At 39.3% G+C, this 14,607-nt stretch overlaps 2 protein-coding genes across 2 annotated transcripts; both read left to right on the top strand.

Annotated features, from left to right (window-relative positions):
• The first annotated feature begins 5,554 nt into the window (after positions 1-5,554).
• PKS4 (phytochrome kinase substrate 4) lies at positions 5,555-7,473 on the top strand. The gene has a single exon (XM_048090185.2). It carries the CDS (start codon positions 5,821-5,823, stop codon positions 7,288-7,290), a length of 1,470 nt encoding a protein of 489 aa, XP_047946142.1. The 5' UTR covers positions 5,555-5,820; the 3' UTR covers positions 7,291-7,473.
• Positions 7,474-12,948: 5,475 nt separating this feature from the next.
• On the top strand, positions 12,949-13,988 carry LOC125193795 (DUF309 domain protein). The gene is made up of 3 exons (XM_048091676.2): positions 12,949-13,378; positions 13,452-13,599; positions 13,662-13,988. The coding sequence occupies exons 1-3, from the start codon at positions 13,013-13,015 to the stop codon at positions 13,892-13,894; spliced, it is 747 nt and encodes a 248-aa protein (XP_047947633.1). The 5' UTR covers positions 12,949-13,012; the 3' UTR covers positions 13,895-13,988.
• Positions 13,989-14,607: the final 619 nt, after the last annotated feature.

Raw genomic sequence — 14,607 nt, forward strand, 5'->3', positions numbered from 1 at the left:
TGTTTAATTGAAAAGTCTATCTAGGTGTTAGTAAATATAAAGTACACGTGTGATGAGTGTATGCAATCAAAGATATCAAAATAGCTTAGTCACTAGTAAAATATATTTTTTTAGTTACCTATTTTCCATCAAATATCAATTCACATGATGAATCCACGATCAACTAGTAGATTTCTAGATCTCTCAAGCAGTCCATTTTGGAAAGCATATATCAAATGGTTTCTGTAATATGTTTGGATCATCATCTATTCTCTGTTTATTATTGAAGTTGTGAATGCATTCAACAATTGATTGAGATAAAGGTCGAACAAGGTTTTGATTGAGTGATTGTATTTGGTGATAATCTACCAACTCGCCGGAGAAGGAGAGGGCAGCCTCCGAGTAGTCGAAGGACTCATACATCAACAACAGTAGCCATAGTTGTTGGAGATGGATCTTTATTGAGGAAATTGGTGAAGATGGAGCGGCAGAGGAGGCGGGGGCTATGATTCAGTGGTTGCAATGCGAGAAAACCTCGATCGAGATGGAATCCAATCAACACCGTCGATTTTTGGAGGCGAAACACGTCCACAATGAGGAGGTGGTTTAGTGTCCGGACTCAATTTCCCACCTTGCTTATGGCAATAATCGGGATATATAGACTAAATGAGCTCTTTCTTCTAACAGGCCAGTCTTTTGGACTGAGTTATCCTTATTGGTCTGTATCATAAATGCTTTCATTGAGAGCCCAAACGGTGGTTGGGCAATGAACTTGCCGTGACCAACGAGTATGTTTGGGCCGACTCGGAGTGGTGACCCACAGAGTGGTGGTTGGGCAAAGAATCCGCCACCACTAACGTGGCTCGCCATGACCAATGAGTACGTTTGGGTCGACTCGAAGTGGTGGTCGGGCAAAAAATTCGCTACTACCAACGTGGTTGTGACCAACGAAAACTTGGAGACTCGTAGTAGTGGTCCACGGAGTGGTGACCTGACAAAAAAGTAGTCAAGACCAACGAGGACGTTGGCCCTTAAAAATGATCGAATCAGCTGTGACCAATGAGGACATTAGCCCTTAAAGAAGGATCGAATTAGCCCTGAGCAATGAGGACGTTGGCCTTTAAAAAAGTTCAAATGTTATGGACTCAATGTCCTATATTAAATGCGAGAACAACTAGTATCATATATATAGATTAAATTATCTTTTTCTCTGCTAGTCGAAATCTTTTCGAGTTATTGATCCGGTTTAGTCTGTATCATTCAGTCATTGGAGTCGTTTTGGTGGTGAAGAGGATGAATCGCTTCTCTATTTGTCCCCTTAGTTTTAATAATTTGTTATAGCTTAATTTATTTACTTTTTGATCAGGATTCCTGTTTTCACTTCAACAATGTGTATTAATATTAATTTTTAAAGATAACTACAGAAATATAAGTGGAAATATCTTTACTTCACCCATTTTTTTAAAATTTAATTCATCCACCACCAACTTGGGGTTCTTTTCCCACCTCTTTCATTTTACTTACCTTGTATCAAAGCCCACTTACGTTATAATTATATTGATCCAACATCCTCATTCATCCCATAATTCAATTATTATCATGGTTAAAGATTTCATTATTTAACACCAGTACACATGTATCAATATTATAATACAATAATTTTATTCACTATTTTACATTAATTTCGATAATCTTAAATTTAAGCTTATTTTGTTTTTCTTGATGTTCCTATGCTTAATTTTTTGTATGTTCTCGAATTTTGGAGGCGATACAATGCATATATGTTGGCATCAAAGTGAAGAAAATGTTGACCTGTGTATGCTCTATTTTTGATAAAGATTACCTTGATGCAAGATAATTTAGTAAATCCAAGTAGCCATCCCCTTCCACTTTGGAGATATGATAATTAAATTAAGGAGTAAAGGAATACAATGAAACTTGTCCCCAAGACAACAGCAACTCATGGTAGCTCTGATCTAACCCTAGCCCACACACATTTTGGAATGACATTCCTCATTCATGTGTGCTCATAGCCAAAAGAAAAAAGTTCTTAATAATTGTGAAATTAAGAGCCCACCAAACTATGTGATATACTCTTATATATGCTATCATACCTAATTTAACCCCAAAGTTCAAATTCACACATCCATGCATCTACTTAAAATTGTTGTATATATAAAAAAATCATGTGACGTGTACTGTCACACACATGAGAACTCGAAAATTATTTCTAATAAGCAGTAATATCAAAGTAACCCGAAATTTATAAACTGGCTCGAATAGCCCACTAAATGTAGCGGGTTATGATTGTAAATTTTGAACCCAGCAAAATCACAACTCGATTAACTTGCACCCGATTAACATGTAATCCAAGTAGAGCTAATCCGAAACACGACATGTTGGCCCAATGTGTTGTACCTAAATGCAGTATGCAAGCATTGTCTATTATTCCGCTTTATTTGACAACTATTTGAAACTTCAATAATTATTTTTATACTATAAATAATTTAACGAAAAATATTAAATCTTTCATTTTATATTTAATCTTTTATAATATACGCATATATATGTATTAATGGATAAGTTTATATTTCATTTTAATATTACTACCTCCGTCGAAAATTTGTCCCATTTTCCCATTTCCGTTCGTCCCCAAAATTTGTCTCATTTCACTTTTACCATTTTTGGTAGTGGACCTCATATTCCACTAACTCATTCCTACTATATTTTATTATAAAACTAATATATAAAAGTAGGACCCACAATCCACTAACTTTTTCAACTCACTTTCCATTACATTTTTTAAAACCCGTGCCCGGTCAAACCGGGACGAATTTTAGTGGATGTAGGTAGTGCAAATCTTAAATCAGATTTTCAATATCAAGATTCACCATAAAATATTCTTATATATTAGTAGTATAATTTAACAGCTCGGGATGGATTAATCATATGTCATAAATTTTACTATATTAGAAGGTTTGAGATCTAAGTGTATTTCCAAAATTCTCACAATAATATGAGTAATTTTATAGTTAGCAATCCAATTAGTCATTGGGCTGGTTCGAAACCCACACGTTTAGGATTAGGGTTAACAATTTCGAATCCAATAAAATTCTAATCCGATTTGGATTAACCCTCAATTCAAATAGGATTGATCCAAAACTTGATGATAAGCTACTCGAGTTTGAGTTGATGCACTACCTAGCTAGAAGCTGCGGACATGCATGGTTGTATAATGGAGAAGCCCACATGGATTGAAGGGGATTATTGTTTAGAGACAAAACCAAGATATATAATGGAATGGTCATTTTGAATGATTTGAAACTTTTGCTAGTGTCATAAAAAGGTGATAAGATGACCATGAATTTTTAGCAATCATGTTGGAAATCATTATCTTTTAATAGACTACACTTTGTTCTGCTGTCCAAGAAACAGACAGAAAGTGCTTATTACCTTAAGTCAATATTTTAAGGTAATGGGGCCAAGCTTTGAAAAATTTATGAAATCTCAATCACCAAATCAAATACTCCGGGTGTGGGCTTGCAGATATATCTAATGCTACTAATTATAATATGGACATTGTTCATAACTACCAAGATTGCATCTTATCTTGGTAAATATATGATTAATGCAAAGATCAGAGTGTGCTTTTGTTTTCATTCTTTTCCAAGAAATCACGTTTAGATTGTCTGCAATTAGCCAATTCTTAATTGTACTAATTGCTATAAATATAATCTCATCCTATGGTATTTGCATAAGACACGTCTACACATAAAAATGTAATAGTATTAATGATTAGAAATATGAGAAAAAGTCATATGGTGTAAGGACGATATTTTGTCTATTACAACGGAAAGAAAAGAAGTAAAAATGAAATGAAAATTACAAGAAAAATATTAAAGCTAACTAATTGTAAGGAGTAAGATCGAGTAAAACCCATTTTCCCCTACACAAATTATGACCCGGCTAGTGTAAAAAATAAAACGATTTTCTCATAATGTGTCGAAGCACTTAAAACCCGCTAATCATCAACAAACTTGGAAACGTTCAAGCAAAATAATCTTCAAAACAAATGCACAGTGATCCATGCGTGATGAATGCAAAGTGATTTATGCACTCCTGTGTTCCTTAAAAATGCAAAAATAATCACTCAAATCAAAGATTCAATTATCTTCACAATATCATTCAAATAGTTCGAACACATTACCTACACCAACCACCTCGTAAAAGACTTAGTCTCCAATACGTTGTTTTCTACCTACAAAAGACTTGTAAGTTGGAAAATGTATCCTTACAGAGCACACATATGTGTCGTATCAACAAATCATTTTTTCGAATTATTAGCTGGTTTCCATCGATTACTACTATGGCTACCTCATGATCCTTGTGCTGTCTTTGACAACACCTTCAAATAATTTGCACATTACTCCCTCCGTCTCAGAAAGATTGTCTCAGTTCATTTTTTGCACTCGTTTTGCAAAAATAATAATAAATAGGTAAAGTTGAAAGAGAGTAAAATAAGAGAAAAAATAATGTAGATAAGATCATTCTCTACATTATTCTCTTTTTTACTTCACTTTCTCTTTACTTTAACTATTTATTACTATTATTTTTGCAAAACGAGTATGAAAAAGGAAATGAGACAATCTTTCTAGGACGGAGGGAGTATCACTTTGAACAATATTGACACTGATATATTGAAGAGTAGGTGCACAATTATATCCAACAACGCTTTCACTTGATAATTACTATCAAATCTAATTTGTTCTTGCTTATCCAACAACAAATATAAACACAACTCGTAGTTCCACGGAACTACTCATTTCGTAATCCAAGGAGCTAGCGACTACACGTTGCTTCATCCCAGAGTTCTTGTTTCGTCCAAAGTAACTTACACAATCTATGTCTTAGAAAAGTACACGAATTTTTCTTGCAATTGTTATAAATATGAAAAAAAAATCCAAGTCATATATATACATACGACATTCTATTTATTACCATATTCATGTAAATGAATAAAACAATAGAACATAAATTACAACAAAAATAAAAAGACAAGTCAACTGTACGTAGCTAATGTTTTTAGATTGACTACTGTCGTCAAATATAAATCGTCTTTCTTCTAATATGTAGAAGTACCACAAACTGTAAAATGTTAAGCATAATTCAAAGACCAAAGGCCAAATTCGTTGAAATGGCAAGTGCCTCCACGCACCTTTCCAACATTCATGAAACAGGGCAAGATGAATTAATCTTGAAAAATGCAAGAATGTAAGAAAATATTAATGCAAGTGTAAGATCTGAGATCAACTGAATCAAACTATAGTCTATACATGTCTGGTGAAATAAACCAAGAAAATAATGACGTGGCAGAATACTGACCACTCAACCAAGATTCATGCATGAGCTACCCAAGTATATATCTTTTCCTATTTCTATATTTTTTTCCAAAAAAAACTGTATCCAGGAGGTCACCAATTTATTTTATCAAATTGTACATTGAGTCATTTTGTCTAGGCCCCTCTAAATATACCAACATGATTTTAATGTCAGTAGGATGGCCCTTTTGTATTAATGCGAGTTTGGAAGTTAATTTATTGCCCAAACTGTTTTCTTATCAGTAGAATATGTTATATCTAATCTGAATTTAATGATTTTGCTTCTCATAATTGAGTCAGGCTATCTTTTATTTTTGTTTACATTGTGATAAAATAAATATAATTAGGCGGAGGGAAGGGAGAGTATGAGTATCTCTACTTATACACACAAATTGAGCAGAGCTTATTTGAGTTGTGACACACACACACACACATTTTGAGTTCCCTTAGCTAACAGTGTAAGATGGATCCACCATCAATGTTGAAAAGCTTCAAGTACAATTCTACACAGCAGCAGCAGCAGCCCATGTTTCCTGTCTTGGAAACTCCTCTTCATTACAGATCTTCTTCATCTCCTCACACTCACACTCACACCAATGCCACCACTTTTCAAGATGCATCTTTCTCCTCCTACCTCAAACCAAACGATAAAAAATCCCAAGAAAAGATCGAAGACACGGAGATAAGCATCTTCGACGCCCAGCGCTATTTCAGCGAACACAACACCGACCCCAAACAGATCATGAAGAAGCAACCCATCCCCCATGACATGCTCTCTGTTCCCAGATTGTCCTCTGTCTCCTCCACCGACGGCTACCCCGCCCGGAATTTCCGGACCAGGTCGTTCCACGCCACGCCCACCGCCTCCTCCGAGGCCAGCTGGAACAGCCAGACCGGCCTCCTCGCCAATCCCCCGGGCGCCGTTGGAGTCTCCCTCAGAAACTTCCACTCCAACGATGGGAATAGGAGAAGCTCCGCCGCCAGGAAATGGAGCTTCGGCCGGAAATGCTGCTGCACCGGCAAGAAATCCGTTGATGTCAAGGACGCCACCACCTCCGATTCCGAGAATCAAGCCAATTATATGTGCAGGAATTACAAGGCGAAACCGCTGTCTAGGAATTGCTCAGCTAGAAAGGACGTGGTGGAGATAATTAGATCCGTGGACGGTTTTCCACAGGCCGATCCGCCGCGCCAGCAGCGGATATCGGCCTCTGGGCGGCCGTTTGTGGACGGAGCGGGAAGTTTCTCCTTCCCGCTCCTGAACACTAATGCAAGCCAGGTGGTGGCTAAGCCTGTCCTCAAACCAATCATCACAAAGCCTAATACCTTGATTTTGAATCCAGTGGAAGAGCCGCCTCGTGATTCGCTGGAAGTCTTCCAGCCGGTCCACGAGGCGGTGGTGCCACCTGTCCTGCGCGTGGTGAACACGGATGACGACGTCGTCAGTGATGCAAGCTCTGATCTCTTCGAGATCGAGAGCTTCTCCACCCAGACGACCTCGTATCCCATGTACAGGCGCAGGGACTCGCTCGACGAGGCTCCCGGGTTCAACGCGAGGCGATTCGGTGGTCAGTACGGGGGGAGGAGGAGCGTGGACGAGCCGCCGACGCCGAGCGTGGCGGGGACGGAGTGCTACGCGCCGAGCGAGGTGAGCATCGACTGGAGCGTGACGACGGCGGAGGGGTTCGACAGGGCGAGCGTGTCGAACTTGTCGGAAATCGGGAGGGCGGCGTTTGTTAGACAGGAGGAGGAAGGGGGGAAGAAGAAGGGGCTGCTGATGATGAGCTGCAGGCAGGAGAAGGCGGTGAGCGTGGGGCCGCAGCCGGTGAAGTGTGTGGAGGGGGGGCATGTGGGTGGTAGGCCACCGAGGGCGGGGAAGCCGCCGCTGGCGACTGATCATTCGGCACGCTTGTCGGTGGCGTTTGTGGCATGAGAATTTGGGCTGTTTTCTCCTTGCCGCTCACTGGATCGTGCTTATGTTGTCTGTCTAGTCTTCTCATGCCATGTTTTTCTACTTTACAATTTGTCTCCAATTTCCTTATTCATACCACGTAAAGGTTGTGTTATTAATTGTGTATGTTTCTTATCTAAATTTGAACATAAGTTGCTTTTTCAACTTCCTACACTATAAATTTCTCTTCATCTCTACCTTTTTCAACTTTTTAAAATGAGGATTTTAAAAACTGAAAATCATATCAGTTTAGTGATATATTAATATTAGTTCACATTACAAAATATATAGTTACTGATATTGAGTTAGAAACTGATACAAAGACAGAAAAAGAAATTTATGAATCAGTTAACTGATATTGAGTCAAAACTAATATATATAGTACATTATGTGATGACAACTGATATTAATGTAGTATTTTGCGAACTAATATAGTTATGTGTTATATAAATTTTTTTTGTCATGATCCATCTCGGAAAGAATAAATCTACTCAAATTTGTACTTCTCATTAGTGAAAATGTATATCTGACATTTTATAGTATTTCACTATATTCCATTTTATAGTATTTCACTATAGTAAATTTTTTTTGTCATGATCCATCTCGGAGTAGTAGTTAGCCAAAACTTGATTCTATAATAGGAGTATTATGTACTCCATACTTTACCATTTTAAATTTGTTACGGTCATTATATCCTAGAGTCATGTCAATGATAGAAGTGATTAAATATTAGTGACAAGTCATAACTCCGCACAAAAATATTTTCTCAGCTTCTATAATCTATAAGTATAAACACATAAACTCTAAGCTTGCATAGTTTCACTGTCAAGGCAATGAATGATTGAATGTTGGTTTAGAGATACACGTTGGCAAAAGAATGGGCAATGAATTTGATGAGAGTAGTCATGCTGACAAATCACACCTTGATTTAATGGAATTCTACAAGTTTGTTGAATGGGCCACTCACTATAGACGCAACTTGTAAAAAAATCGGAAATTATTGATTTTTTTGGCAGGTTGTACGGAATCCTTTTTTAATTGGTAGTTTGAGATAGAATATAATATTTGCAGGATATTAATTATAATAACAGTATTTCACCAACCAAGAATCTGTAATATTGATTACAAAATTGTGTGATTTCACCAGTTTCATCTATATATATATTACTGTGTGAGGGTAACGTGGAAATTAGAATTAGGAAATGTTTAGTAAATGATACATTCGTGTAAGGGCAATGAAGAAAATAAAAGTGTTCCAAAAATTTGGTATCTGATGAATGCACAATGTATATTTACGGCACTTCATAAACATAAAGTTTTAATTTAGAGTAAAAGCCAAAATTGGTCCTGAACATATGGTCATTTTATGTTTTTGGTCCTAAACATTATCTTTTGGATTTTTTGGTCCTGCACATATGAAAATTTGATCATTTTGGTCATCCGTCAACATTTCCGTTAAAATCTAACGGTCAATGGGTTTAATCCCGATTTTGACCAACTTAACTTTTAATTCTGATTTTTTACTCCCTAATTAATACCCTAATTATTTTTATAATCAATTATTTCTCCCTAATTGAATTCACCATCCATTCATCTAAGCTTTCATCATCATCATATCCTCTCAAAATACTCGGCTTTGACCACCGGATTGGCCTTCGCGATGGCCTCCCGCCCCACCGACTTGAAATCGAAGCTGCAACCATGCTTCTCGGGGTACCTATGGGTCCCGCAAAACGTCACACCGCACTGGCACCGGAATCCGGTGCGGTGAAATTTACTTTGACCCATTGATATTTCTGGTGCGGTGCGGGGGCGGACGGTGCAGATTTCTTCAGGCGGTGAGTCCGCGGATCGACCTTCGGTGCTCCCTCCGGAATCACGGCAGAGGTTGCGCGGAGGCTGCGGCGCGAATTGAATTCGTGCTGGACGGATTTGGGGATTAGGAGCTTCTCAATGCTGTGGATGATTCCGTCGGGGCGGACGATGTCGTCGGATTTGATAACCCTAACCGTGCCGACGATTTTCTCTCCGTTTTTCACTTGGATTGGAATCAATTCGCCGGCGGCGTTGCGACAGAGGCTGGAGTGGTGAACTAGCTTCTCTTCCACTAGTGATTGGACTGAATGCGAGTGGGAATCATGTGGAAGAGAAGAAGATTTTGGAGAGACTTGAGATTCCGTGGCTCCAACAGAAATTGCTTGAATTCATGGGTCCAAATCCTGCTCCAACGCCTCATTCCTGGGGGCGAATATGAAATGTTGTGGTTGGCGACGGCGTCTTCGAGCGTTTGCAGGAGCAGCGCCTTCTTGACGAGCTCGGAGAGCTCGGTGTAATGCGAATCGAGGAGAGCTACGAGGACTGAATTGAAATTGATCTGAACGGCGGGTTTTGCTGGTTTGCCCGGCAATGCAGAGGCGGAGGCGGCGAGAAGAGCGAGGAAGGATTTGGTCAAAATCGGGATTAAACCCGTTGACCGTTAGTTTTTATGAGAAATGTTGACGGAGGACCAAAATGATCAAATTTCCATATGTGCAGGACCAACATGATCATATTTTCATATGTGTAGGACCAAAAAATCCAAAAGATAATGTTTATGACCAAAAACGTAAAATAACCATATGTTCAGAACCAATTTTGACCTTTACTCTTTAATTTATTCAGATATTTTGTACCTTTTGATAGTTTCTTTTCCATTTCATCCCTTTTAGTTTTATGGTCAAATTTTACCTTTTGCATTTCTTAAAGAAGCTAAGAGCATCCCCATCCGTGCTCTTAGCTAAGAGCACGGAGGTGGGCCCGGACCCACTTTTACTCCTTATCCTTAGCTAAGAGCACAACACCCACATCCGTGCTCTTAGCTAAGGACAAGCTCAAGGGTCCCACAATTCTATTATTCAATTTAAATACTCCAATTATTAAAAACATTTCTACATTATAAAAATACATTAAAAAATAAAAATTACATAATTAAAATCCTAAAAAATAAAAAATTACATAATTAAAATACTAAAAAATAAAAATACATAATTAAAATCCTAGAAAATAAAAAATACATAATTAAAATCCTAGAAATTAAAAATTACACACGTGGAAGACTGTGGAAGACTAGTCCTCTATCCCCAATTGCCTCTTGAGACCCCAGATCATTTGCTCATGTGTTGCAAGTTGATCCGGAGTCATCCGAGACGTATCGTTCATATAGAGTTGACTCAAGATGGCCCACAACGTGTTGTTCGGGGGTGGAGGAGGCACAAAGGGAGCGGGGGCGGTGGGGGCGGATGGAGTCGAGGCGCGACGGCGGGGGCGGTTGGCCGCCGCCTTCTTCCTTCCTTGCGGGCGGGAACTGCTCGGGCCAGCGTCGAGGCTACCCAAGTTAGCTCCGGCAAGCTGGGTAGCCATATCATCGGAGACGCCGTCGGATAGGGCAACTGACCTGGACCGTTTGCTGGAGGAGCTGGAGGAGGATGCTGCTATGCCGCCCCTATACTTCGGATGTTGGCGCCCCTCCTGCCAACAATCGAGGTACTTGAACAGTTTGAACTCCTCCCGTTGGTATGCCGCCAAGGCGGCAGTGACGATGTCGAGCTCGTTCGTGCCGCTCCCCGCCGACCGCTCTTCCTGGAGGTAAATCCCCTGGAACTTCCCGATTGCCTCGTTGCATCTGTAGATGCAATTGCGAACCATACTATCATTGCGATAGATGGTTCCCGCCGGCCGGGTTTCATTGTAGAGGCGAGTGATGCGCCACCAATACGTATCCCCGGTTTGGTTCGTGCCGACGTCCGGATCTTCGGAGACTGCCAAGTAGGCTTTGAACATCGCCATCATCTCACCCGCAGTGTACGGGGTGCGGGTGCCACGAACAGGAGGAGTAGGAACAGAAGTAGGAGTAGGAGTAGAGCTGTTGCTCTCTCCCGATCCAGGTTCGGGTGCCCACCCGAACCCGGGGGCGTTTAGGTCGTGCAACGGGTAAGGACGGTAGCCACCCGGAGCTTGCGAACCTTGGGTTTGAGGAGGGGCCGTAAATTGGGTTTCCGGACTATATCCGGCCTCGGAGTCGAACCAATCGTGGTTCCAACCGCGATTGCCGGAAGGGTGATCGCCGGAGCCGGACATTGTGTAGTGTGGTGAGAATTTAGATGAGAGAGTATGAGGAAAAAAGATGAGAGAATGTAGATGATGATAGAATAGATAATAGATGAGAATGTGATTTTTTTTGTGTTGGAGTTGGGGTATTTATAGATGAAAATGTGAATTTTGGGGAAAAAAAATTGAAAAATAAATTAAAAGTGGGTAGAAAACGGATATATTTTTTTGGGAAGTGGGAAAATATTTTTTTTTTATTTAAAAACATTTTTTAAAATAAATTTCGAATTTTTTTTTTCAAATAAAATAAAAAAACGAAATTGCCAACGGCTATGCCGTTGGCCAATCAAAAGCTGCCACCTAATTGTGCTCAGCGGCACGGACGGACGACCTCCAGCGGTGGACGGACGAGCTTTGTCCAGCGGTACGGACGGACGAGCACCGTCCTTCTCACTGCTGCGGATGCTCTAATGGAAAGAGGTAGAGAAAGATTGGATAAATATTTGGAAGGATAAAGTGTAGATAGAATTACTTTTTTTTATCTCATTGTATCAATAATATACTCATCACTCTTATTTGTAAGGATGTTTGAGACTCTTCAACTACAGCGATAAAGAAGTTTGGAACTTTACATTCTACGAACTCTTCAACAATGAATGTACCCTAGGAACTCCATTATAATAAATAGTGGGTGATTATTTATTTCTTATATTTCGAACACTCCCCCTCAAGTTGACCATTGCCTGTTACAATTTGACGAAATTGTCAGTTTTGGACCGATTGTGATACAAGTTGAAATGTTTGTGATGCAAAAATTCAAAAATATAATATCTGAGACCAAAATCGTAAAATGGCCATATATTCAAAACCGATTTTGACATTTACTTTTTAAGCATTAGTACAATGTTTTATGTTTAAAATCAAGGTGTGATTTGAACTATATGTATATTTCTATCATCTAATATGATACTACTCCGTCCCGTTTTAGGAGTCCCGGTTGATCAATTTTGGGCGTCCCGCTTTAGGAGTCCCGGTTGAGATAAATTAATAAAAAATGCCTACAAAGTGTTAAAAATGGGTCCCAACAACCACTACAACTAATAAAAAAGTGTTAAAAGTGGGTTCCAACATCCACTAAAATATTTATTTATTGGACATTCAACTAAAAGTGGATCCCAACATTCACTACAATATTTATTTATTACGCACTAACCACTTTTTCCTTAAAACATGTGTCCGACTCAACCGGGACTCTTAAAGCGGGACGGAGGGAGTATAAACTATATAAAACCTATATAAATATTTTTTTTGAGATTATGAAAAAATTATTACTAAAAAAGATTTAAGATTATTTTAAAACTGGTGTTAACAGAGCAATGAGAGACGAGTAAGACATGAGAATAAATCAAAATAGTCAAATTTGATAAAAGACCATAAATATATGTTCTTTATTCGCCTAATACAATCAAATTTGCAATTCTTGAAAAAGAAATTATATGTGAACAATAATGATACGAAAAGAATAAAATGAGAAATGATACTCCCACCAGTTCCACAAAGATATTTTAGTCGAGAAAATGCAGCGTCTACCACAAGGCAGAAAGAGAGCAAAATTTGAATGGCTGCTTTCTCATCTTCTCTCCCACCGCAATCAATATCATTCAAATCATTCAACACCAAAGCCTTCTTCACCACTTATTCCCCACCATTTTCCAGTCCAAATATCATCTCCCATAACTCACAGAAGCTCATCGAATCCTCAGTAACCAAGTCCTACCGCATCACCACCCGCGGCCAAATCACTGACGACGACGACGATGAAATCTGTAACTTCGACGAAGCAGTTTCGCTCTTCAACAAAAGGGATTACTACAAATGCCACGACGTTCTCGAAAACCTGTGGAACAACTCCCAAGAGCCCACGCGCACTCTCCTCCACGCCATTCTTCAGTGCGCCGTCGGCTTCCATCACCTCTTCAACCATGTTAGTATGCATACTGAATACATTGAAACACATCATTCAAATTTATTTTTATGCGGGAAATGACTCTACGCAGAATCACAAGGGAGCGATGATGGAGCTCGGAGAAGGAGTTTGCAAGTTGAGAAAAATGAACTTCCAAAATGGGCCTTTTTATCAGTTTGAGAAAGAAATATCCGCAGTTTTGGAATTCATTTACCAAACGCAGATTGAACAAGCTGCGTGTGAGTCTCGCATTCTCATTCTCTGAGTTTCTAAGTATATATGATTATATAAATGTACGCAGGCACAGAAGAAGTGTGTGTTGCAATGGATCAATCTGAGAGGTCTTATCAGCTCCTTGGGGGTTATGCTGCCGGAGTGCATCTGTACCACCTGGAAATCGACCGGAGCTGGAATGCGTACATCGTTTTCAGCCCAGAAAAGTATCGCCAGAGAGCTGCTGCGCCGCCCACTATAAAGATACCGCGGCTTGAGGCTTCTGAAGACCATATCATGGAATTGGACCTAACATATTAGGTTATATGTAACCTCCTTTTCCAAGTTGATTGATTACAATATAAAAACAGCGGTCAATTTGAACTTAGTTTGTCAATTGATAAGGTTTTATGCATGTTCTACTCTACAACACACAGGTAAAAATATTTATGATATGAGAAACCGAGTGTAAGGTGACAATTTTTTATTGCCTCTGTGAGCCCCATATTATCTGCAAATTAATAAAAATCTGAAGGACGTCCACCCCTGCCATTTCCCAACCAAGGACAGATTCGATCCCACTGTAACCAGCAAATTGAAGGCGGTGAAATTAGGGTTAGGGAAGAATGATTGAAGAGTGAATGAGGCAGAATGCTAGTTAAATATATTATATTAAAATATAATTCGGTTTTTCCGTTTTTTTACCTTCGAACTGAGAAAACCAAAAATTTATACTTTCAAAACCAAACCAAACCGAATTTCAAAATTTCGGTTTGATTCAGTTCGGATATTCGGTTTTCAGATTGTTTGATCACCCCTAAATGAGACACCCAAAACGCCCAAACATGTATATTAAATCCTAAACAATCAATCTAGAACACAAATTGTATTTTGAACAAAGGTAGTTGGCAGTCAGCGGTGGACTACGACGGGAGGCGTGTGGGCGGGCGAGTGTTATCTGAGCGGGTGAGAAAGTAGAGACGGTGGTGCAGGCGGTCCGGAGTGGGTATATGATAGAGAGTAGAGACGAGAAA

The sequence above is a fragment of the Salvia hispanica genome, chromosome 4 (assembly GCF_029641045.1).
Source record: "Salvia hispanica isolate PSC_SH4W2 chromosome 4, Shi_PSC_v1, whole genome shotgun sequence".
In the NCBI taxonomy this organism is placed as follows: Eukaryota; Viridiplantae; Streptophyta; class Magnoliopsida; order Lamiales; family Lamiaceae; genus Salvia; species Salvia hispanica.